Below are 27,019 nucleotides of genomic sequence, written 5' to 3'. Positions count from 1 at the left end.
CTAGTATGAAGTATAAACAATTCAACATTCTTTTGACGGAATAGGTGACATTTGAGTTTCCTTCGTATACGATGTGTTTGTTTGATATTGTAAAACTATTATAGGGAGCTATTGAAATGTCTAGTATGACAAGTTCCAAAAGTCATGTGCTTCACAGTGAAAATGTGAAATAATGATTAATTAAAATTGTGATTATTTTAGGAAAAAAAAAAGACACTGAATGCGTAAAGTGTTGATGTTAGGGGAAATGACGTGGTGTCCTTGTTGTTCTGTCTATTATCTATTTTATTGTTTTTGTTCACTATTTGGGAATAGTTTTGTTTTGTTTTGTTTGAAATTCATGCCAAAAATTTGTATGGTGAAACTGCTAGATCAATTGACTTTAAAGTTACTTTGCCAAAGTTTCGACTTGTTTTAGATAGAAATTTCATTGATTATTTCTTATTTACGAAATTCGAGGATCAATAAATTTGAATAGGATTATAAAGGGTAAATTTCATTAGTAAATATATGAAATCTGAATATCGTGAGTGTTTTGAGTTAGGTATAGTAAACTAATAGCTTAGAGTTCTTGGAATCAAAATGATAACTATATGGTTATTGCCTTTTTTTTTAACTGGTAGGATCATCAAAGTTAATTGAAAATGTGAGATGCTCTAGCCTAGAATCTTTCCTAAGCAATACTAGTGAGAAGTATAAACAATTCAACATTCTTTCGATGGAATAGGTGACATTTAATCTCCTATCGTATATGATGTGTTTGCACCATAAAATATTTAAACGCACGCTTTGCACTTTAAATTATCACACTTTGTACCCTGGTGTTACTTTTGTTATTATATTTAACGGAATGCTACTACACATGACAAACACATGCATTTTGCTTAGGGGAAACAAACTTAGAAAACTAAAACACCCTACTTCAAAATCAATTAAAACAAAACCTAATTTTTTTTTCACATCTCTCTTCCCCTCCCTGGTGCAGCCTCTTCCCCAAATCCAGATTTTTATAAACCGCGAATCCCCAATTTGAAAATTGCTTCAGCTTCCAACAGATTTCAAGCAACAATCTGTTCGCATATCCAAGAAGTCTTGTCTTGATGAAGAGTTTCTAGCTGTACGCTTGACTTTTGGAAAAGATGATGGTCGCCCAAATAGAAGACTAACTAATTTTGTCTTGCATGATGAAAATGGTGTCCCGCAGCCCCTTGAGACGTTGGAAGTTGATGTCATGTTTATCTCTGGTCTTATATTTCCTCTTGAAGAAAGTTCAGAGAAAGAAAAGGAAAAGGTAATCAGATGTGAGGGCTTTGGATGGTTAGAATCATGGGACATCTCTGGCCAGTGGCCATGAAGATGGTTCTCCAGTGATATGGCTTTCTACTGGTATTGCTGATTATCATTGCCTTAGACTTGCCAGAAGCTACACAAGTATTAGCCTTTGTTTGATTGCTGAGAAATTGGATGTGAAATCAATTGTAAATCAAATTATATCTGAAAATGCCTTAACTAACACCACTGTTTGGCTGCCGAGAGAACAAAGCAAAGAATAGGAGTGTTGTTTTACATTTCTGTCTATAATGCTCTGAATCATCAACGAAGTTCTTAGCCTCTGTTTGGTTCAAGAGAATATGAAAGGAAAAAAAAAAAAAGAGTTGATGAATACTATGGAGTTGACGTGATATTTTTGTCTCCAGAAAAAGTAGAAAGCTCAACAAACTCTGCCAAAATCTCACACTGGAATCAACTAAGACTAACAACAAATTGTATATAATAATATTTTAATACTTTTTTTGGTACTTTCAAACTCTGCCAACTCTGCCAAAATCTCACACTGCAATCAACTAAGGCTAACCAATAATATTTTAAAGTGTTATTCTATCATATGTACATTTTCTCTTACATTTCTGTCTTTATTGCACAGAATCATCAATGAACTTCTTAGCATCTGTTTGGTTGTAGAGAAAATGGAAAGAAAATAAAAGTTTCAGCTCCACAAACTTCGCCAAACCCATTTCTTTGAAAAGGCCCATGCTTGTGTAGAAGTCTATAAAAGGCTTTCAAGATCTTCTGGAGGTAACCCTGACTCCACTCTGGATGAATTGCTTGCTGGAGTTGTTCGTTCAATGAGTGGAAACAAGCACTTTTTACCCCCAAATATTTTGAACAACTAAAAAGTGATGCAAAAAAAATTGGGTTTTGTTTTAATTAATTTTGAAGCAGAGTGTTTTAGTCTTTTAAGTTTGTACTATCGAAGCAAGATGCATGTGCTTGTCATGTGCACCAGTATTCTGTTAAACAAAACAGCAAAAGTAACACCGAGTTGTAAAGTGTGATAGTTTATGATGCCAAGTGTACGTTCGAATAGTTTAGGGTACAAAGTGTAACCTGATGCATAATTTAGCGTGGTAAAGTGTAATTTTTTTTTTAATTGTTTAACTATTTTTGCTACTATTTAGCTAATTTTTTTTTACTATTCATAGGTCTCATTGTACTTTTGGTACTATTCATGAGTCTCACTGTACTGTTTCAACTACCTTTTAGCTTTATCTACAAATCTTTAAGTAAAAAATTTTCAGTTTCAGCTAAATAAACTGTTTCCACATGGACTCTTAGTATATTGTGCAAGTTCATGGGTCACCTTTTTACTGAGATCATTGAGTCCACTTGTGAATAGTCCACCAAGCATAGAAGGGTTATTCCCCACCTTTGCTCGTAGAACATCAAAACATGGGAAATATTTTGCTATTAGACCATCAAAGTGGGAGCTTATGCATGTATATCTTGAAAACTACATCTAAATATTTTAAACCAATTGCAATCATTTAGTAATTCTAATAATGTTCGTTACCCACTATCAATTTTCTTGCATTTTTTTCTGAGATAAAAGAAATCAAATCTTGAACTTTTAGTTCCAAAGCAAGCATGATGCAAGCAATGGATCCATTAAAACTTTGCTGTTTAAATTTAGTTTGTAATAGAACATGTTCAAATGTTATATCATTTTTGCCTAAAATACAAATCACCTATGGATGGTGCTAAATCACCTGTGGGTGTAGGAGAAAGGGGTTAGCCTTTTTTTTTTGGGGTAGGGGCGTGTATCAAATTTGTTAGCATCTTGAGATGGCAGAAAAGATTTGAGATTGAGTGTTTATTTTGGAGAGTTTATTTAGAAAATGGTGGATAAATTACATGTTAGTTACTATTGCATGGGTTCGTCTAGGAGAGCATTTCCACTTGTAGTTCCAACTCTTAGGAGTTGTTTGGTAACAGTATTTGTATTTTTTGAAAATATGTGTGAGTAAAAAAGTGTGTGAAAATGCATGTAATGTTATTTAAAAACTGAAAACATGTGTTTAAACACATATACTAAATATGCCTTAAATTTCTTGACTTGCATACTACTAAGAAACATAGCAAATTCTCAAATATTACCAATTGGAAGGGAAAGTAGTTAGCATCAAAGCAATATCTTTTCACGTAAAGAAGTTTAGAAAACAAAGCTAGACAAATGGATCATTTGTGCAAAAACAACATATAAGCTGAACCAAAGATTACAGCTGACACAATTTTAAGCACATATTTATTTAGGAATTTATAAATATCCATTTATTATTGACACCAGATAGACATGTAATCGGTAAAATTGACATGGTAGAGGATTACGTGAGGCTTCTACTTTTATATTTTATTAGACTCTAGTAAGGCACGGATAATACATGAAGCAGCAGAATTTTCTGCTTCCATTTTTCCTGACTTTTCTTCTCCCTCAATAGACAAACCACCATCTATAGGTATTTGAACAGAACATACTTATTTCTGACCCTCTTCCTTCTCAATCCTCTAAGTTATAGCAAACATACATTTCGATTCAATATCTTACAAGATAGATAGGAAAGTGAGAATTTGAAAAAGTGTGGTATTTATTACATACATTTAAACTACACAGAAATCGTGACTTTTTAATTTTTATGCAGTTTGAGTATGTGTGTGAGAGTGTGTCTAATAGAGTATGTGAATTAATTTTTACCTTTCGAAAAAATGGTGTGTGTGTATACATACATACATACATATATATAGAAAAAATAGAGAATACATAAAAAGAAGAAAGACATGAATATTTTGGGCCCGTTTGATACATCATCTTAAACACATGTTTTCATTTTTTAAATAACATTACATGTATTTTCATACACTTTTTTACCCACATATATTTCAAAAAAACTAAAATTGTTGTCTAAACACACGTACCAAACGAGCCCTTTATATCCAGAGTCGGTGGTTTGATAGAAAACACAATAAAGGTGCGAGTGCCCACAAGTCAATAGAACAAACTACGTAGCCTACTAGTTCATCTTTGGGTCCGTTTGGATAGAACTTATTGCTGAAAACTGAAAACTGAAAACTGAAAACACTGTAGCAAAATAATTTTAAAATGTGTAAATAGTACCGCGGGACCCATTTTTAATGAAAAAGTGGCTGAAAAGTGAAATTTGTGGGTCCATGAACAGTGCACGGATGCACTGTTCACGGAAGACTGGTCAACATCTGCGGCTTGGAAAAAAAAAAAAAAAAAAAAAAAGCTTGAAACGCAAAACGCAAAACAGCCTTGAATCCAAACACATTCTTTACTTCACATGCCACATGGCTAGTTTGGATGGAGGGGTTAATAGAGATCAGTATTCATGCTTCCAATTATTGCAAAGCTATTAGTCTAGCTCCTCATAACATTCCATGCTATCTTTATAAAAGTTCCGAATATATTATGGGAGAGAGACAGAGATAGGGAAAGATAATACAGAAAGCGTAATTGGGACTAAACTCACAAAACTAAGGGAAATGACTTTTACACACACTAGCAGACATGCATGTTTTGAACTTAAATCATCATGATGATTTCAGTTTAAAATGTTTGTGCTAGTTTGTGTATTGATGATTTCAGTTAAAAACGTGTGTAATAAACACCCTCCAAAACTAATAGGCTCGTCATCAAATAATTCAAAGTACACATTATATTTATATATAAAATTCTCCATTGCTCATGATAAAGAAGCTCATACCTGTAAATAGGATCAGGCCACCTTTTCTTCTGACAAACCTCATTTAACTTTTGCTCTGCTCCTTCGATCTCAAATGACTTATTGGGCCCAAAAGAAAAATCTAACCTCCCAATGTTAGTGGGCATAGATTTCGATGACTCGAGCAATGCTTGATTTGCTGCATTAAGCTTTGCAATTTCCTTAGATTGATCAGAAGAACCTGAGGCAATAGACACACCATCGACATATACAGTAGCAATATGCTTTGCCCCTTCCCTCCAAATCTTAATGTCAACTTCCCTTCCCTGCTTTTGACACTGTTCATTCAATGTCGTAATAGGGCGGGGTTGTTGTTGCAAGAGTTTAGGTGTGACAATAGGTTCCAAGAGATCCCTAAAGATCTTCAAATATAAAACAACCAATGATAAATTCAATATCGAGAGAGAGAGAGAGAGAGAGACTATAAGTCCAAAACAAGAAAAAGAAAAAAGATAAATCATTTTTGCCTGATAAGAAAAGAGAAGTAAGATACGCACCACCCATAAGTTTTGCAGGTCGAAATTGAGATCAAAATATATAGCTGCTGCCAAAGACTCTACAATGTCAGCAAGAATCTTTGGGGCTTTAATTGACCCATGTAAAACGATGTCGTCTTCCTCACTGACTTCATCAACAAACTCTTCAATCTATAGAATTAAAAATTTGCCTAAATCTTTGTTCAAATTCTAAACACATTTTAATCAAAGATAAGTCCAAAATTATATATGGATCCACACTAGAATAGTTAATTATAAGGGTAAATCCTGTAAAACACATTCTAAAGTCATATTTTCAAATTATAATAACATAGTGCGTGCATTTTTACACATTGTGTATAACAAGCATAGCTCTAATTATAAATTCTTAAAAGCATAATATCATATGTAATGTTTATGTGCATTCAAAGGGTGTCTTCGATTCATAAATTCACTACAAAAATTAACTAAAGTCACAATTTTAATTACTTTTTGGATTGTGTAAAATTGTGTATAACAAGGTTAACCTCTTTAAAAAGTATTGATTGTGTACTTCCATCATTTTGCTCATAAATTTATTGCACAACACCTCAATCTTTCAATCTGCCATGTCATAAACACTATGCAACTTAAACAGTGTGTGGATAAACTTTTGTAAATTTTTTAGGGACAAAAATCACAAATTTTTAAGCCAATGACCTCTAGCTCAAGGTGCACTTCCTTCTCCCACAAAGGTAGTGTTAGTTTGTTATTATTATTATTAAAAAAATTCAATAAAATTGGAACAATGAATCTAAAGACGCAAGATTATTCACCATTGTTAATGTAGTCTATTGTAATTAGCATATAATAAAATAATGTTAATGATACATGAATTCATATGAAAGCAACGTTGCTCTAATCACAACTTACTACCTTAATAAATTGTATAAAAGGTTGTGAATAAGTTTGTCCCTAATAATCTATATCTATATATATATATATATATAATAGACAAAGCTGAGAGAAAGTTGGTTCCTATATTTAAGGACGAGTTGACAAATAGGATAACTGCCTATTTAAAATTCAAACACGTATACAGTATTTAAAAAAATAATCGTACCTTACAATGCTTGGCATTTTACTACAATTAAAGAGGTGTTGACACCTAAGCAAAAAAAGGGCGGACAGTGCGTCTGGAGACTCACTTTCATTAAACGTTTTTTGCTCGCTTTCATTAAACGTTTATTTATAAAAAGCAAAAACCGCATGCCCCAAGACGCAAACCCCATTTTTCACTCTGACTTCCGCCTCTTCTCTGTAATAACTCCCTAGCCACACAGATCACAATACCGTGTTCCAGACTCTGATTTTAATCTCTTCGCTGCAACTCACGCAGATCAGAATACCGTCTTCCGCACCAACAAACATACGAAAAAAGAAAATCCAAAAGGAAGCGAAAGAAAAAGAAAAAAGAGTCTATTCGTTTTCTGTAACAGTGAAAACTAAAAGACTTAGTTCGTCCTCTGCAACAAAAAACAAAGATTGCTACACAGAGATAGAGAGAAGGGCACCACCCAGATCTTTTGCCATCACCGTATTCCTAATCAAAAGTACAAACTTAATCTAATTTCAGTTTCTCCTCTTATGAATACTCTCTCTTTTTGCTTCCTTTTGAATTTTCTTAACACTAACGCTTGCGATACAGAGATAGAGGACGAAAAAAAACCTTGCAATACAGAGATGAGAAGGAGACAGAGTTCGAACCCGCCACCGTCCGTTCCCCTGCCAAAATTATGCCACTCGGACCCAAGACCGGTAACCGAAAGGTACATGCAGAAATTGAGATACAGACATAGAGAGAACTACCACCAGTAAGTTTTTCTTCTTTTTCGTTCTTTCTTAGATCTGGGTATGGGTATAAAATATGAATTAGTTTTGAGAAATTTGGTTGGATTGATTTTAATTTAGGTATTTGGGTTACATTAGGTTTTGATTTCATTTTTTGAAATTTGGGGTTATATATGATTTAGGTTTGGAGAGGGCAAAAATAGAGAAATAAGGGAGAACGTGAGTTCGTTATTCAGAAAGAGCATTGGTAAAGAGAAATCAAACATCTTCCTATCAGAACGCCAGAAACCTTTATTGGTATTTTTTTTTAATACTGCTTTAAACGTTTGAGATGATTTAGTCTTAGGTTTGGGTATTTAATTGAATTGATTTTGATTCAAGATCTACCTTCCTTTTTACTTTTTTTTCGTATAAACCACACTCTTAAATACAATTTAGAGGACAGAAAAACAAACATCTTCAGGGAGATCGAAGAAGTTTGATTTTTTTTTTTAATTTGATTTTGATTGTCAATTTTTCATATAATTACTGCTTCAATTATAGGAAAAAATAATTGTGTTAAGTTCTTAAAATTTTCTATTGCATATGACTAATTGTTAACAGTTTTCTATTCAATTTTTATCTATTTTAAATTAGTCCTATGATAGATTAGTTCTATGACAGATTTTGTTTGATGTTTCTGTTGCAGAGTGAATATTTGTGGATTTTTTTAATTAGTTTAAATAGATGGGTTAGATTTAGTTTTGATTAAGGGATTTTGGTTACAAATTTTGTTTAGGTTAGCTGGCTTGGCATTAATTGGTTTTAGGTATCTAGAATCAATTTTGCATATTTGGGTCGCTTTGATTTTGAGTTTGTCTCTGTTGTTTCTGAATGGTCCCTTTTTAAAATCTATTGAAAATATGTGGAGAAACATGGTACAAATTATATGATTGATTGCACCAGTTTCATTACTCCACTGTAGTTGTTAGGAAATATTGTCCTGGACATTCGGTGCCCTGTTTCTTAAATGCTTCCCACTTGGATATGAAAGAATCATCCTTCAATTGTGTTCTTTGTGAACATCTTTATCAAAAACATGTATCATTCGTGTATGGTATGTTAGTGTTCTCAATTAGTCCATGAAAGAAATACCATATTGCCAAGTAGTTTTTTTGCTGCATTATGTTTTGATTTTTTTAAAAGTTGTTTTAAAAGATTATCAGAGTTATCCTAATATTGACATTGTTTAAGAGAAACTTTTTTCGATATTGTATTCTTTCTCTATCTTTCACAATTCAAAACCTAATTATGTAATAAAGATTTTGGATTTTTTTTTTAAACAAAGCCAAGATCATGAAATTCTAGCTGGAATGAATAATGTTTCTGGCAGATGTTATTTAGGAATAATAACAATAACAATAACAATAATAATAGTGTACTGACACCTATATGGGATGAGCTAAAAGCAGTCTTCTTATGACAAAATGTCATTTGTATGGTGCGATATGTCATTTTGCCTTACTTTGTTCAGTTCTCTTTTACAGGGTGTTACTATTGCACTTTCTTTCTTTTTTTGCAACACAAAGGTAAGATTCTGTGAAGGCACCAGTTAGTTAACCCTTTTGAAAGTTTTTATTTTTTATATTTATTTGTTTGCCTTTTGTAAAACAAATCATAGTTCTTCAGCACATGTGTAAATAAGAGAAGCGTTAAATTAATGATAATAGCTATGGTGATAGAGTTAGGGGTGATGGATATCATTGCAGTGCTAGCAACATGGTGTGAAGGAGATTTAGGGTGGTCATGGAGAGAGCAATTATTTAGAGGTTATCAATCTGATGGTTGTTGTTGTAGTGGTTGGTAGTGTTGAAGATAGGGAAGAGATTGCTTGAGGCATTGTAGGAGATGTTCTTCATGGTTGAGCTCCATATAGAATTTTCTAATGTTCTTCCACTATCAGATTTTTATTATTGCAAGGACCAGTTTCGAGTGTATGATTTTTTGAAATTGTGTTCTAGCCCATGCATGACAGGAAATTTGATGGGTTTTAATCATTGATCTCAGAAATATAAATAAGAAATATTTAATATTTTTCTTTGTTTGGTATGTTGGTGCTGAGATGTAAATATTTAAGATTTTTTGTTTGGCTAAGGGGGGTCACTTTGTCAAGAGTGATGATGCCAAGAAGATCAGTAGGCTGGATGCTTCGGACTTCAAAGGACCACTGGTTCTCTCTGCGGCCTGAAAAAGAAAGAAAAGCGAATCAAAGGCGACTGGGGCTGCCGGCCAAAAATCCTCCGATGGCAAAGTTAGTTTTTCTCTCTACGTTATCTGAGTTCCAACTTTTTTGGAGTCAAAAAATGAACATACATTGGGCTTGTATGAAACAGCCTTTATATAGTGTTCTCATAGGCGGTTATCAAAATTGGAACTTCTCCTGGCTTCAAGGAGAGATAGAAATCAAATGTAACTTGCATAACCGTTTGGAAGTTATGCTCTTGTTTCACAACGGATACCTGGCGGTTATGCGTGGGATAAGGGATTATCACATCTTATTCGGAGATTTTCCTAAGTGTGATACCCTCGTCCTGGAGTTCCTCAGTTGAGTGTGCTTTGGTACACGCGCAGGGGCTGTTTCGTCTAACGGGCGAATTTCTTCAAGACGAGGCTGTCGGCACTCTGGACGAGTGCATTACTGGTGGTGCTTACCTCGTCTAGAGGTCTTCTTCCCTGGACGAGGTAATCGTAGGCAATTTTCTGAGGGTGTTTACAGTGGTAGGTGGGTCATGGACGACCTGTATGGACGACTCGAAGATAGGCTAAATCAGTTCCCTATCAGTTGCCCCCTGTTCTAAGGTCGTCCAAAGCTCTTTGGTTTCTGGACTCGTTTCATCGTATTATTCCACGTGTCTCAAGGTAGAGGACGAGGTTCCAAAGGCTCCAGATTATGTCACGTGTCATTATTTACCTGGGTTAACCGTTGCGTTGATTTGGGTTTTCGAGGAGGTTGCCACGTGGTTCTTCCTGATTGGTCATTTCATTCTGGGTTTTACTTTTCAACACCTATAAATAGTGGATTTCCTCCCCTACCCTCTCCATTTTTCAAATTCTCTCGTTTGACATCTCTCGTCCATCGCCTCGTCTAGGAGTATTCCAGCGTCCCTAGTTTCTTTCGTCTAGAGCCAGGTATTTTCTCTACGCTTGTCTTTAGGTTTCCCTTATATTTCCAAAATGTCCAAAAGTTTTTCTTCGTCTAGCAATAGTGTTGATAGGGAGATAGATGAATATCGTAACACAACTAGCTATAGTGGTTCTAGTAGTGACAGTAGGAGCAGTGGTAATACCACAAACGAGTATGTTTCTGGGGTTCCTGGGGTTCCCTTAGAAGTTTTCCAGGAAGAACTTAGGACGAGGGTAGGGTCTGGGTCTGGGGCTGGTCCCTCTAGCGCGCCCTCGCCCACTAGAATGGACGAGGTTGAGACTGTATACAGCTGCGCTGTAGGGGTTCCGGCCAAGACGAACGAGAGGAAGTTAGCGTCCCTTATAAGCTGGTACCAAATCCCAGACGAGCTAAATCCTAGATTAGCCGTCCGTGGTGAGTGGTGTTGTCAACCTCACTTTGGCATTGGGGTTTATGAAGTCTATCTTCTAGGGGGTCTTAGGCTGCCTCTTAATGCTTTTGCTAGGGAGTTACTTAGTAGGTTAGGTTTAGGTTTGTGTCAGCTAAATCCTAATGCATGGAGACTAGTCGTTTCTATGCAAGTTTTGTGGAGAGAGGTTTTTGAAGGGGATTGTCCTCTTACTGTGGACGAATTCCTTTTTTGCTATAAACCCTTTGAAATTAGTCAATCTCGTGGCTTCTATCAGTTCACAGCCAGGAGAAAAGATTGTAGGATTATTAAATCTCTGGTTACTTCAGATAGGAGCTGGAAGACGGAGTTCTTCTTCGTCTCCGGTTTTTGGGCAAGACGCCCTATTGAGTTGAGCAGGGATTCGTTTCCCCCCTATACAGGAGACATAGGGAACCTTCATCCTGAAGGTATGCTTACCACTACCGTAACATTACCTTCATTATACATCTTTCTATGTTAAACTCCTCGTCTTTATTGCAGGTGTTAGAAGGCCCTCGTTGAACAAGTTCTATCTAGGACGCGTTCAAAAGGCTCGTCTTCACCCAGAGAGGGACTTCCACTCTTTGGTCACCCTGCAACGTCTTGCGACTTGGGGACTTGGCCCAGAGCCCTCTCCGGAAGCATTAGCCCACGAAATCACAGTTCGTCGACGTGAGTTCTCGTCTTGAATTTCTCTTTTTTATTATTTTCTTATTTTTGTCGTCTTAGACAGATTTGTTAACTTATTCACCCATACCTGTTATTATTGTTATTTGTTTTAGGGATGGCTACTATGAAGGAAAACAAGGGCAAAGGAGTCGCGGACGAGCGTGCTAAGCAAGACTCCGAGGTAAGGGTCGTTCTGCTGCCGGTGATAAGAGAAGCCTGTCAAAGGCTATCAACCTTGAAAACCTCCCCAGCCGGAGAGCCAAGCACAAGAAATCGTCCAAGACTGGGGTCGTCTCTCCCACTGTCCCCATTCTTCCTCATCATTCACCGTTCGTCCAGATCGTCGATGTGGAGTCGTCTGAGCCTATTCATCCTCCTCCGTCCAAAGCCAATGTTCCTACCTCGTCCCAGCCTCCCGTTGACATTGTGCCTAACCTCCTTGAGAGTGAGGGGTTGGCTTGAGAGAGGTTCCAACAAGCAGTGTCTGACGAGGACGTGGCTGCATGCTATAACATGTCCTTGAAAGATTTTGAACACTCAGGTGTCCACGATCTTTTCAAGGTAAGTGATATGAATTTATTCTCGTCACTAGTTTTGCTTTTATGCTTGTCAACTTTGCTTAATACGAAAACTTGTATTTGCTTGTGCAGGCCATGTCCAAGTTTATAGCTACGTCCAGGCAGGCTACTGAGCTGGACAGGACGAGGCTGCTGTTGGAGAGGAGGATCTAGGAGGTCAAGGACAATTGCAAGGGTTGGGCTGAGACGGCTGCCAAGGCTAAGGATGAGGCCAAGGGTTTGCTCAACCTCGTCGAGGAGCTGAAAGCCGACATAGTGGAGAAAGACTCTCGTCTTGACCACTTTCAAAGGAGAATCGACGAGCTAAGCAACTCCCTTGTGAGGGCTAAGGACGAAGCTGTGGACGAATTCAAGGCTTCGAAGCCATTCACTGACCTTCTAGACGCCAACTATGCAGCTGGATTTGAGGATTTTCGCATGGAGGCGAAAGAAAAGTTTCCAGAAGTTGATTTCAGCCCCATCGTCCTTCAACTAGGAGGTGCTTCCAGTTCTTTTCTTTAGACTAGCTCTGAAGACGTCAATGTTGAAGACGATACCTCGACCAAGCCCGCTGAAGACGACCCTAATGCCTAATGCCTGTTATTTGAAGATTTTCATTATTTATTCAAGTGTTTTCTTCCTGTCTTTTTTTTTAAAAAATGTATAAGAGTACATTTGTCTCGTCTGGAGTACTTTTGATGGGTTTATAAACAATGCCTTTCAAGGCTTATTTCTCAAGGGTTTTTGGACGGTGGTCGTTCACCCTTTATTGTTTAATGAATGTTTATCTTTGCTTATCATTATTGTTGTTCCATGGATGAGTGTGTGTATTATTTTCTTATTCAATTGCCTTTTAAGCAATGTTCCCAAGTGTTGGGTGATTGTTTACATGATGGCCTTATGGACAACTAGCTTAGGACGATGATGATTATTTTGCCTGCTCTTTAGGCGATTACTAGTATTTTCGCGAGTTCATAATCGTCTCGACCATATGCTCGTCGTTGGAATGCATGTCTTAATGCCTACTTTCCTTCTTAGACGAGTAGGCCCTGGCTAAGGAAAGCTTGGACGAGCATGCCTTAGCATTTTTTCTGTGCTTTATCCTCATTCTTTTTTAAGGAAAGCTTGGACGAGCATGCCTTAGCATTTTTTCTTTGCTTTATCCTCATTCTTTTTTAAGGAAAGCTTAGACGAGTTTGTCTTCGTCCAGAGATTTTACTTGTCTAAGGCTTTTGCCTCGTCCGTGGGTATTATCAGGGAAACTGGAATTCAAATACATAAGAAATCCAAACAATATTATTACATGAACATTGTTCACAAACTTGGCACATGCTTATAAGCTAGTGCCTTATTAAGATACTCAAGTACATAGCATCGTCTTTCATAAGCTAGTCTGTAAGTAGTGCAAAAGTTTAAGAACTAGTGCACTTTTATTCATAACACACCATAACAGTAGTAAAAGCAAAAGTAAATATAAACAAACACGAGAATTACAATTGTAATTTTTCTACTGACTTCCCTCGTCCTTGCTCATCACTGATAGTACCTTCGCAGATGTTCCACATTCTAAGGATGCTCTAACTTTCGCCCGTCCAGGGCTTCCAGGTAGTAGGACCCCTGCCTTTTGCAATTGATTACCCTGTAGGGTCCTTCCCAATTGGGTCCCAGTTTTCCATGAGCTGGGTTCCTGGTTGCCAAGGAGACCCTTTTGAGGACAAGGTCCCTCACACCAAACCGTCTGGGTTTTACCATGGCATCGTGCTGTCTGGCCATGAGATTTTTGTACCTTGCCGTCCTTTGCTCCGCATCCATTCTTACCTCATCAATAAGATCGAGGTCAAGGCGAAGTTGTTCCTCGTTGTCTTTCTCCTAGTACTCCATCACTCGGTGACTTGCCATATGGACCTCCGCTAGTATGACAGCTTCACTCCCATAGGCTAGTTTAAAAGGGGTCTCTCCTGTCGGAGTTCGTGCAGTCGTCCTATAGGCCCAAAGAACACCTAGTAGCTCGTCTGGCCATATCCCTTTTGCCCCCTCAAGCCGAGTCTTGATGATTTTCAGCAGGGATCGGTTTGCTACTTCTGCTTACCCATTTGCTTGTGGATGGGAGGGTGAAGAATAGTGATTCTTGATTCCAAAATGATTGCAAAAGTCCCTGAAGGGTGCGTTGTCAAATTGACGTCCGTTGTCAGATACTAATACCCTGGGTACTCCGAACCTGCATAGGATATTCTTCCATACGAAATTTTTCACGTTCTGCTGAGTGATTGCTGCAAGAGGCTCGGCTTCTACCCACTTGGTAAAGTAATCTATTCCTACCACCAAAAACTTCATCTGCCGGATTCCTATGGGGAAAGGACCCAGGATATCTAGGCCCTACTATGCGAAAGGCCATGTGGCCGTCATTGGGGTCTGGTATTTTGACAGCTGTCTAGGCACATTGCTATAACCCTGGCATTGGTCACATACCTTGACATAGACTTTAGCGTCAGCCTGCATTGTTGGCCAATAGTAGCCGGCACAGATGACCTTATGGACAAGGGACCTTGCCCCTGAATGATTTTCACACGATCCTTCATGAACTTCCCTTAGAACATAATTTGACTCGTCAGGAGCCAAGCATCTTAAGTAGGGTTGGGAAAAGCCTCACTTGTACAACACCTCATTAATGAGGACATACTTGGCCGACCTGACCCTTAACTTTCTCGCCTCATCCTTGTCCTCTGGAAGCCTCCCATCCTTGAGGTAAATTATTATCGGACTCATCCAATTCTCTCCTCCTCCTATCTGCTGTATGTCAGGGATGTCTATGCTCGGCATGTACTGGATGTCGCCGAACTCGTCTATAACCCCTGCCGAGGCGGCTTTCGCCAAGGCGTCTGCTTCCGCATTCTCCTCCCTGGGAAGTTGAATAAAACTTATGGCTGAAAATTTTCGGGCAAGGCGTTTCACTTTGTTAAGGTACTTCTTCATTCGATCCTCCTTGATATCACACATCCCATTTACTTGGTTAATGACCAGTTGAGAGTCTCCTCTGATCGTTAGCGACTCCGCCCCTAAGGACTTGGCCAATTCCAACCCCTTGAGTAAAGCCTCGTACTCAGCCTCGTTGTTGGTAGTTGGATACTGCAGACGGGCTGCATACTCTAGCTTGTCACCCTCAGGGGACTTCAGTACAATTCCAATCCCTCCTGCATACAGTGTGGACGATCCGTCTACATTAACCACCCACATTTCATTTCCTTCGTCCTTGTTCAGGTCGTCTTGACTGGGGGTGAATTCTGCAATGAAATCTACCAACGCTTGCGCTTTTATCGTGCTCCTCGGGAGGTACCTGACATCAAACTCGCTGAGCTCAACGGCCCACTGTACTAGCCGTCCAGCAACTTCCAACTTGCTCATCGCCTTTTTTGTGGGATGGTCTGTCAAGACGTTGATGACGTGTGCCTGGAAATAATGTCTCAGCTTCCTGGATGCTGTGATTAATGCGAAGGCTAGTTTCTCCATCATCGGGTATCGTCCTTCTGCCCCTCTCATCACGTGGCTTGTGTAATAGACCGGCTTTTGGACTCTCCCCTCTTCTCTGACTAACGCTGAGCTTACTGCGTGTGGCGACACTGCCAAGTACAAGTACAACTCTTCCCCAGGTACAGACGGACTCAACAGTGGTGCCGTCATTAGATACGTCTTCAAGTCTTGGAAGGCCTTTTGACACTCGTCCGTCCATTCAAAAGCCTTCCTAAGGACTTTAAAGAATGGTAAACATTTGTCAGTAGCTTTCGATACAAACCTGTTGAGGGCGGCGACTCGTCCAGTAAGAGACTGGACTTCCTTGATATTTTTCGGTGGCTCCATGTTCAGTATCGCCTGGATTTTATCCGAATTCGCCTCAATTCCTCTGTGCGACACCATAAACCCCAAGAATTTACCCGATGAAACCCCGAAAGCACACTTGCTCGGATTTAATTTCATGTGGTACCGTCGCAACGTATCAAAAGTCTCTTGAAGGTCGTCAAGATGTTTATCCTCGTCCTGGCTCTTCACCAGCATGTCGTCCACATAAACCTCCATATTTCGCCCGATTTGAGGACGGAACATATGGTTAACCAGCCTTTGGTAGGTCGCCCCCGCGTTCTTCAAACCGAAGGGCATAACCTTGTAGCAATACAACCCTTGGCTCGTGACGAATGAGGTTTTCTCTTGATCCGCTTCATTCATCTGAATCTGGTTATACCCTGAGAAAGCGTCCATGAAGCTAAGTATCCTGTGACCTGCCGTCGAGTCCACTAACTGGTCAATGCGCGACAATGGATAGCTATCCTTGGGGCAAGCTTTGTTTAGATCAGTGAAGTCCACGCACATCCGCCACTTGCCATTGGCTTTCTTGACCATGACTACGTTCGCCAACCAGTCTGGGTAATGAACTTCTCGGATAAACTTCGCGGCGACCAACTTCTACACCTCTTCCTTAATGGCATTGTCTCGCTCGGGAGCAAAAACTCTTCTCTTCTAACGCACTGGTTTCGAATAGGGACACACGTTCAAGCTATGGGTAATGATGCTCGGATCAATGCCAGGCATGTCCTCATGACTCCATGCAAAGACATCGAGGTTTTTCTTCAGAAACCGAATCAAAGCGTGCTTTGCCCCCTTTTCCATGCTCGCCCCAACTCTGGTAGACTTCTCGGGCTGGTTATCGTCCAAAGGGACGTCCTCTAATGCTTCAGTGGGCTCAGCCACGACCCTTCTTCCGTCGATACTCATTGCCTGCATGTGCTCGTCCATGGCCAACATAGCTAAGTAGCATTCTCTGGCAGCCAGCTGGTCTCCTTGTACCTAGCCTACTCCGTGCTTGGTCGGGAATTTGATGGACAGGTGGTAGGTAGAGGTTACCGCTTTCCAGCTGTTCAAAGTTGGCCTTCCAATAATCGCATTGTATGACGATGCACAATCAACAACAAGGAAATTCACCTCCTTGGTTATCTGCTGCGGATATGTTCCGACGACCACTGGCAACGTGATGGTGCCCACAGGTTGCACCTTCATTCCTCCGAATCTTACCAACGGCGAGTTCACTGGTTGAAGCTGATCTCGTCCTAGCCTCATTTGTTGGAATGCGGGGTAGTAGAGAATGTCTGCAGAGCTGCCATTGTCTATCAGTACCCTCCTAGTCGTGTAGTCAGAGATGAGTAGGGTGATGACTATCGCGTCATCGTATGGGTGGTGAATTCATCCTGCCTCCTCGTCCGTGAAAGTAACAGCCTGTTGGTCTACCTCCCTCGTCCTAGGAGGTCGTCCAAACTGTTGGATGTTCTGCACCACCTTCAAGTATGTCTTCCTTGACTTGGACGACTGCGCCGTCGAGCTTCCTCCTATAATTACCCTTATTTCTCCTAGTGGGGGGCGTGATGATTCTTCCACCTTGGCCTTCATTTTCTCATTTCTCTGGTCTCGTCCAAGGAAGTTCCTCAATTTTCCCTATCTAATGAGATTTTCTATCTGCTACTTCAGGTCAAAGCACTCGTCTGTATCATGCCCATGGTCCCTGTGAAAACGGCAGTACTTGCTCCTATTACGCTTGTTGGGGTCTCCCTTCATTTTGTCCGGCCACTTCAAGAACGGATCATCCTTGATCTGCATAAGAACCTGCTCTAATGGCATAGTCAGGGGCGTGTATTGCTGATTCCTCGTGGAGGAACTGGCCTTCTTACCATCCTTATCTTTTCTCTCGTCTACCCGAACTTTCTTTGGATGAGGTCCCTGGTCCGGATAGCGATGGTGGCCTACTTCCGAGCGCTCTGCCCTTTTTCTTTTCTTGGCTATGATGGCGTCTTCAGCATTCATAAAATTCTGGGCCGAATGGACAAGCTCGGCCATAGTCTGTGGTTCCTGCTCGTAGAGCTTATGAATGAACAAGTCAGAATTGACCCCATTGTGGAAAGCGGCCAGCAATAGCTTGTCATCCATCTCGTCCACCGTTAAGGCTTCTCTGTTAAACCGGGTGATAAAAGATCACAAACTCTCATTGTCCCCTTGCTCTATAGTCAGCAGGCTGGAGGAGGAACGTTTGTGACGCTGTCCTCCAATGAAGTTGTTGACAAACAGCTTACTCAGTTCTTCAGATGATCCTACTGAGTTTGGGGTGATCTTACTGAACCACACTCGCGCTGGTCCCTTGAGTGTGGTGGGAAAAGCTCTGCACATGATCTCGTCTGGGACCCCCTGCAGGTGCATGGTTATCTTGAAAGTTGCAATGTGATCGCAAGGGTCGCGATTTTCATCGTACGAGTCTAAAGAAGGCATTTTGAATTTCGGGGGTAGAGGGTGACTGTTGATGGAAGCTGTGAAAGGGGAGTCTGTTCGGTGGACCATATCATCTACCGGGTTTGCTCGCCTCATGTTTTCCCTCATTTCATCCATGGCTTTTCTCATCTGGTCCATTTCTTTTTCCAAGTGCGGCACCCTTCTTGAAGCGGTACCCCTTGTTTGATCTTCGGACTCTACATTTTCCCCTCCTCCTTCCTGACTTGGGGCCCTTCCCTCTATGTGTCCTTGACGCTGCCTCCTGAGGTTGATCTCCCTATTCAACTCCTGGTTCTGACGTGTCAGTTCTGCCATAGCGGCAGCCATAGATTGTATGTGCTGAATAGAAGGCGGTTGCATTACAGGTGCTGATCTGCAATCGCGAAGGGGATTGCTGGAAGCATCCGTACTCTCCTGGTGGCCTGGGCTGGTAGCCCTTGATCTTGTTCGAACCATTCAGACTTTTGTCTGGGATAGAATAACTCCGTCCCCAGAGACGGCGCCAACTGATGATGCCAAGAAGATCAGTAGGCTGGATGCTTCGGACTTCAAAGGACCACTGGTTCTCTCTGCGGCCTGAAAAAGAAAGAAAAGCGAATCAAAGGCGACCGGGGTTGCCGGCCAAAAATCCTCCGATGCCAAAGTTAGTTTTTCTCTCTACGTTATCTGAGTTCCAACTTTTTTGGAGTAAAAATGAACATACCTTGGGCTTGTCTGAAACAGCCTTTATATAGTGTTCTCATAGGCGGTTATCAAAATTGGAACTTCTCCTGGCTTCAAGGAGAGATAGAAATCAAACGTAACTTGCATAACCGTTTGGAAGTTATGCTCTTGTTTCACAACGGATACTTGGCGGTTATGCGTGGGATAAGGGATTATCACATCTTATTCGGAGATTTTCCTAAGTGTGATACCCTCGTCCTGGAGTTCCTCAGTTGAGTGTGCTTTGGTACACGCGCAGGGGCTGTTTCGTCTAACGGGCGAATTTCTTCAAGACGAGGCTGTCGGCACTCTGGACGAGTGCATTACTAGTGGTGCTTACCTCGCCCAGAGCTCTTCTTCCCTAGACGAGGTAATCGTAGGCAAGTTTCTGAGGGTGTTTACAGTGGTAGGTGGGTCATGGACGACCTGTATGGACGACTCGAAGATAGGCTAAATCAGTTCCCTATCAAAGAGTGTAGTAAATATTTGGTTCTAGACTTCAGCTCTGTTCTCATTGCTTTTAATTCATACTTAGAATAGTTTGTATTTGTTGGCTTTCTTTTATTTTGGATTTAGGATTGAGGTTGGAAAGTGTATTTAATTGAGTTACTACCAAAGATGGGCTATGTTATCCAGTTGCAGAAACCTAACAAAAATTGATGTTATTTGTAAACTACAATTAAATACCTAAATCTGTTAAATTAGTTTTTTTTTTTAAAACCCAATACAAAAATCATTGTTATTGAAGTCTTAGAATGGTGGATAAACTAGCTTTTCTTTTTCTTTTTTTCTTTTTTTTCAAATCATTAAAAATAACAATATGGGACTCAAAAAATTGATCTCTATATTTTCTAAACCTAAATCGTTCATAGCTAAACCTGCGAATTTCATAAAATTTGTTATTGTTTTTTACCTCAACTCAAATAAACTTCAATTCTAAATATTCTGAAGTAATATGTTTACATATGTAGATGTTGGTCATGGGTTTGTATGTTAGGTCATTCTTTTCGTTGGGTTTGTGTTTGAACTTTTAAAGAGTTCGTTTAGGTGTTATGAACACATATTTCTATCTCTCTTTTTCATCCTTTTCTATTAATATCAGTTTCTGTTTAATATATTGTAGATTAAATAGTTTTTACTGATGTATCTTAGTCATTGGCAGCTTGGGGAAGGTTTGATATTTTGGGTCTTCTAAGATAGAAGTTCAATAGCAGTTTTGGGTAAATGGGGACAACCAGAGCTGCAATGTACATAGATTATGAATCTATGAATCAATCTTTTGCGGTGATGTTAACAATTACACCATTGTTCAAATGAACTCACAAAACTCCAGGTATGAACTAAATATTTTGAGATAAATGATATGGTCTCCATGTATCTTTTAGTTTTGTTATTAATTTTTCCATTCCACTTATCTTTCAACCTTGCAGTGCCACGACTACACAATTGAAGAGCTCATCACAAAGAGCTTCAACAGCGTTGACATTGTGCTCTTTAGCAATCAGATTGGCCAGATGAATATGAAGAAAGGTGCATCATAGACAACAGTACCTAATCTTTCTCCCTCTCTTTTCGGTAATGGAACACCGTTGTTTCTTTTTTTTTTTCCTTTTGGGTCTTCAATTATGGCAGATTATTATTGGAACACCAGTGTTTGAAGAGATGCTTAAACTGAACTTTGGATTGGATGTGTGGAACCCAATTGTTTATGCACGTACAATGTTATTGACAGATTTCTTTTAAATTTTTTTTGAATTGTGATATCAATATTTCGTTAAGATTAATAATTTTTATAGATTAGTTCTTTGGAAATTTGGTTTTCTTATTAAATATTGTGGTTTTATTTAAGAATATGTATGTGGGATTGGCCTATATATGCTCAACATACATATTCATATTGGTATATTTAATTTGTGTTTGCCAATTGGGTTTGTGTATAACCTTGGGTCCTTGCTGTCTAATTGTTACTTTCTTTCTCAAAAGGCTAAATTCTTTCTTATGTTGAGTTATTTATTTTTGATGATTTCTAAGTTATTCTTTATGTTGGTGCTATTTATCATTTTTTGTGTGTAGTTATAGTCATTGAGATTGCGTGGAATGAAAGATTATGGGCAAGAAAGTTGGATACTTTTAACCCAATTTTGTTGGGTAAGCAATTGTGGAGATTTGAGCAGGAAAGAAATCACCTTTGGAAGTGAGTTTCTTGAATAAAGTATGGGGAGGTTAGGGACAATTGACATTGGATTTGGCAATTGCAACCTTTGGAGAAACAAAAATGTAGGATGGGATAGGTTTGCAGGACATGTGACTTTTGTTATTGGGGATTGTAGAAAAACAAGATTGTGAAAATTGACTGGGAGACCATATGCAACAAGAGCATGATTTCATATCAGTAGGTTACTTATTTGGATGAGCTCACATTTTGCTGATTTTTTTTTTAATCTTGCAGATTGCTATTGGCAATGGGATTTTGCTTATTAAATCTGATGCCCAATATCAACCTATGTTAGTAATTATATTCATGATTCTCACGGTGTTAAAAATAGGAAAGTGAGATACTTTTTTTTATGCTCCCCATAGGACAGAACATTCAAAGCAGTTTTTTAGAATTATGATAAATGAAATGTATATTTTGAGAGTGAGAGAGACCTATGTGTGGTCATGGATGATAAAGACAGCTATGTATAGTTGGCCCATTTGGTTGGTGATAAAATCTGGGGAATGTTTAGTTTTATGACTATGAAATTGAAATTTGCTATCAATTCATCCATAATTTTTCTCAAAATTGTGTAGCTTTCATGATGTTCAATAATTTTATCTTATCTATCTATCTATCAATATATATATATATATATATATATATATATATATATTATAAAACCGAAGCATCTGACTCTCAGCGAACTCCATAATATGATGCTACATTAGTTAGCTCCACAAATGTCCATATCGACATTTTTTCCTCTACTTTTTAAATCTGAATTAATGTCTTTCAATTTTTTTTCCAGACCTATTACCTGAATCCCCTTATAGTTTTATGCTAACCTTATGCATTCAGATTTTAGACGCTCTCTCTTCTGTTCTGATTCTCCTTCTCCTTTGACAAGTTCAGCTGTTCTCTCTGTCTTTCTTAAAACCTCTGAGAGATGCCACCATGTCAAACCACCATCCCACCTTTAGCCCAGCCTCCACCCATATACTGTTAGAACTACTATAGTGCAGATATTTTTTAAAAAGAAAAATTGATGTTAAATATGATTTAAGTTGTCATTTTGGGTTGAGTGTCTTTGATTTAGATATTTGGATTATTGGTTTTGATTAAGGTTGAATGATGATGAAAAACGAAAAGAAGCAAAGAATGAGTTTTTTTAGTATTGGTTTCTTTTGAATTGTATGTACCAATTGATTTTTTTAATTGATATTATTGAATTTTGGTTTGCGTGTGTGATTCAAATTTGAGAAAATTTTTAGTTGAAATTTAAGATACAATAGGTTTGGATAGATTGGCTGTTGGTTAGAGTTTAAATTTCGTGTTTTTGATGAATTTGGGGATACCCAGATTTACTATTAGGTTCTAATTTAGAAGACCCATTTGACTATTGATTTTAAATGATAGTTGTGCTCTAATCATTATTATAATTTTTGCTTTTTAAGTTTGTTCTCATCTTTTCTATTTGTTCATTTAGTAAATTTTAGATGCTATTATTTGGTTCTCTTTTAGAATAGCATTTTGTTATTGCCTATTGGCTTTTCTTTCATATATGGTGGTTAGAGACAATTTTGTGATGCCATCTCTAATCACCTATCCTCTAGATCATATGAAATTGTATATAGTTAAAATATTTCATTGTGAAATTAAAGCTCTCTATAGTTTCTTGAAAGTGGTTTCTACTTTAAAGTGGTTTCTAAAACAATTTTGCTCTTGAGGAAATTTTCTCGATGATGGGCTATAATTATTATGGTTTTTTTTTTTCCAATAACAATTGTTATAGTTGTTATTGTTGTATCAATGTTGGTGCTAAATTTGATTTCTTTACTCTTTTGTAGCTTTAACTTAGCCTCATTTGATCAAATTCTTTAGATGAAGAAGTATTAAGACAAAGAACATGAAATCGACTGCAACCATAATTTTCTACCAAATTGCTTCCAATTCACTTTATTTGCTTATAAAATTCTTAAAAGAAATCTATTTGTGAGAATCATATTCTGATGGAAATTATAAGTGTTATTATACGACTCTTCTAAAACTATTTATTATTAATCTCTAATTAATTAATGTTATTAAAATTCTATTTCATATCCCCTCCTTATCAATAGCCAGAGTAGAATTATATCTCCAAAAAAAAAAATGATTCAACTTGGTTCTTCCAAAGAACCACAATTTTTTTAAAAATATGTGTACATTTTCAGCCTATTAGTTATCAAATATCATTAAAAAAAAAACTATAATTCAATGATTTATAAATTTGATTGTGATAGTTATTTACATATTCAATATGATATTCTTAATAAGTGTTTTTTTTTTTAATTTATAAATTTTATGACATTAACTAAACCAAATATTTAATCTAAATTAAGCTTAGAGAAAATTCAATTAGATTCTTGATTTTGCGTCATGTATTTTATCTAATTTTTAATTTTTGGGTCAACTGAATAATTGAGTGTAAATATCGAAAAGTCCAAATCCAATTGATGTCCAAATTTGTGTCACGTGTTCAAGGGAATTATTGGATACAAAAACCGAAAAATTTAAATTCAATTAAATATTTTTTAAAATGTATGATTTTAAAAAGTGTGTAAGTTAATACTATGTATAATTTGAACCGTGTAATTGCGATTATTTTTAATTGTACTTGTGCATATGCACGGGGTAATACACTAGTTACTCTATAATAATTACAACTTGTAGGACTTGAACTTACTTGGACCAAATCTCTCACACCCTCTCTCTTTTGCCTTTTACCCTTGTTATGTAAAAACTGTAATGTTAAACCCCGACCAATAAATTTAAAATAATATGCCAAATTATCAACCAAAAAAGAAAAAAAAAGAAAGATAATAACATTATGAATAATACAAAATGTATCTAACGAACAAATAATTAAAGTAAAAAGACTTACCCTACGGTGTTTGCTGTACAAGTTATGCTTGCAATATAAATAATGTAGTAGACAATTGCAAACATTCAGAATAATATACCAAAAAGCATTAACCCTAAGAAATAAAAAGAAAAAGAAAAAAAATTAACAAGTAATTACTTGTTAATTTTAATCAAAGCGGTTGCCCAAATTAAGCTGTGCATACCCATGCAATGAGCAGATGTAAATTCCCAAAGAGGGTGTGTGAAGAACGAGATAAATTCTCTATGTAGCAATTTTTGGTGGGGTCAACAAAAGGAAGAGAATCGCACTAATTGGGTGAAATGGAGCAAGATCATGGGATTTCGAGACATTCATACTTTGAATTTGGCTTTGCTAGCTAAACAGTGTCGGCGATTACTTACAACACCAAATAATTTGGTAGCACAAATTTTAAAAGCTACATACACCATTCATGGAGGCATATGCATCTCACTTGGATGAGTTTATTGCTGACTTCACTTGGTTGCAATTGGAGGGTGCATGGGAGATAGATCAAAAACTAGGATCTGGAAGACTGGAAAGACAAATGGCTTCCCACACCTACTACTTATCGAGTCATATCCCCAAAGCCTCCTGATACTACTTTCCAGTTGGTAACACATGCACATTTACATGAACACTAGTGTAAATACTAAACGAATAATTGTAAAAGAAGAAAAAGAAAAAGAAAGAAAAGTGAGAAACTTTTGTTAGACCTTATCAAGAAGAGAGTCGTCAAGATTATTGTTGTGCCTGATGTAGCGGTGGAGGCTGTGGCGGACCGCGACCCGCGCGAGTTTGTCGTTGCTGACATTGGCGGAGCGTAGGTTTGTGAGCTGTCCTGGGCTGAGGCTAGGGTGTTCCAGGTACAAGTATTTGCTCACGGCCAGTCCCAGCACCACGTCGCCTACGAACTCAAGCCGCTGGTACGACCTAAGTTTGTTGTTGTTGTTGTTGTTGTTTTGTAGTGGGTGGGGTGTGTGAGTGCCTCTTGTAGAAGCTTCTTGTCCTTAAACTTGTAGGAGAGTATTTTTTCCACGGCTCTTATGTCGGTTTCTTCTTCTTTGTGAAGTTTTTTTATTTTAGAAATACAAGACTTTATTAAAAGAGCAAAGCCTAACAAGAAACAGAAACCAAGCACCAGACTTGAAGGAGGAGGTGGAGGGGGAGGTACCTGAGAATCCATATACATAATTCCTAAATGACCAACTTGCTAATTCATGGGAGTGAATTGATGAAGGTTTTGATGCTTTTATTGTGTTATTGTACATTGTCTTGGCATATGAAACTTTAGTCCAAAGTGTGCCCTTTCTATTGATTAATGGCCTGTTTGGATGTTTAAAAAAGGAGGGGGAGTAGAGTAGAGGGAAGAGGAATAATTCAATTACTTTGTTTGGGAGTTTTTTAAGGAAGGAGGGGGAGGGGTTTGGAGGAGTTTGAAGGGGTTTCAGCTACCTCCAACCCCCTCATTTTTAATTCCCCCAAATTGGAGAGATTTGGAGGGAGAGTAGAGCACATAAAATTATTGATAAAGTAAATTACCTAATTTACCCTTATTATATTTATAAAATTACAATGTTAAAAACAAGGGGAATGGCTAATTACTCCCTTCCCCCTTACTAATTATAAAAAATCCAAACAAGGTGGAAGGTAATCATTCTCCTCTACTCTCCTCCCCACTACTCCCCTCCCCTCTACTCCCCTCTACTCTCCTCCCTCTCTAAACTCCCAAACAGGCCATAAAGGTTGACAGCACTAAAGTTAGAGAATCAATCCTTTGCAATTGCTTTATGAAGCCAATATTTAATTGGTAATACGGGTAAAACAAAAGATGCCACTCACTGTAGTTATCTATATAATAGTTTAACTCAAACTCTAAAAATCTCTCATTTCAATTTAGGTAAACTTCTGTAAATTTAGATTATTATTACACTAATCATGTAAATATACATAGTTACTACTCACAAGCAAATATATTTTTTAATACTTCTTTACTCGTATACACAAAGAGATATGATTTAAGAGAGTAATAAACCATTGATAAAAAATAATATTTTAATAAAATGTTGTAGTGTAAAATAGAATTAATAAATCTAATGTGAATGTTTTTTAAAAGTAGTTGTGTAAAATAGAAAACGTAGGTTCTTATAATAAAATAGACAATTATTTTTTTTTTTTGCACACTGCAATGACTATTACACACTTCTTGTTACACAGAAAGCTATGTGTAAAGTTTTCTTAAATTAAAATTATGATTTTAAGTTATGATTTCAATTTTAAAAATTATTGCACATGTTACTTTGTGTGCAACCGCTTGTGTGCACTAGTTATTTCACTACAAAAAACGCGCTTTTGGACCGCGTTTTTGTAAAACGCAGCTACAGACAGGGGTTCGAACCGTGTTTATAAAAAACGCAGCTCCAGGAAACACGTATAACCGCATTTACTAAACGCGGCTATAGACCCGCACTGAAGCCGCGTTCTTCGGTGTTGAGGCTGTGTTTGGCTAGTAGGATTTCAGCCGCGTTTTTAGAAACGCGGCTCTAGGGATTTTTTTTTTCATTATTTCTGGAGCGACGTTTAAAAAACGCAGCTCCAGACATGTTGAAGCTGCGTTTCATTAAACGCAGCTCCTAAATGTTGAAGCCGCGTTTGATTAAACGCAGCTCCAGACATGTTGAAGCTGCGTTT

The 27,019-nt window shown here is 38.0% G+C and overlaps 1 protein-coding gene and 2 long non-coding RNA genes across 3 annotated transcripts; 2 read left to right on the top strand and 1 right to left on the bottom strand.

Moving 5' to 3' along the window:
* Positions 1-4,816: 4,816 nt before the first annotated feature.
* LOC142639369 (ribonuclease 3-like protein 2) lies at positions 4,817-25,599 on the bottom strand. The gene is made up of 3 exons (XM_075813563.1): positions 25,503-25,599; positions 25,045-25,337; positions 4,817-5,725 (listed from the first exon to the last, which is right to left on the bottom strand). The coding sequence occupies exons 1-3, from the start codon at positions 25,597-25,599 to the stop codon at positions 4,943-4,945; spliced, it is 1,173 nt and encodes a 390-aa protein (XP_075669678.1). The 3' UTR covers positions 4,817-4,942.
* Positions 7,374-20,472, top strand: LOC142641378 (uncharacterized). The gene is made up of 3 exons (XR_012845393.1): positions 7,374-7,407; positions 7,567-7,681; positions 20,371-20,472. It is a non-coding gene; the product is annotated as an uncharacterized LOC142641378 (long non-coding RNA).
* LOC142641377 (uncharacterized) lies at positions 20,474-21,457 on the top strand. The gene is made up of 3 exons (XR_012845392.1): positions 20,474-20,541; positions 20,639-20,783; positions 21,282-21,457. It is a non-coding gene; the product is annotated as an uncharacterized LOC142641377 (long non-coding RNA).
* Positions 25,600-27,019: the final 1,420 nt, after the last annotated feature.

The sequence above is a fragment of the Castanea sativa genome, chromosome 6 (genome assembly GCF_040712315.1).
Source record: "Castanea sativa cultivar Marrone di Chiusa Pesio chromosome 6, ASM4071231v1".
Classification (NCBI taxonomy): domain Eukaryota; kingdom Viridiplantae; phylum Streptophyta; class Magnoliopsida; order Fagales; family Fagaceae; genus Castanea; species Castanea sativa.
The sequence above is the reverse complement of the archived record's forward strand: the minus strand, read 5'-3'. Positions and strand labels throughout refer to the sequence as shown.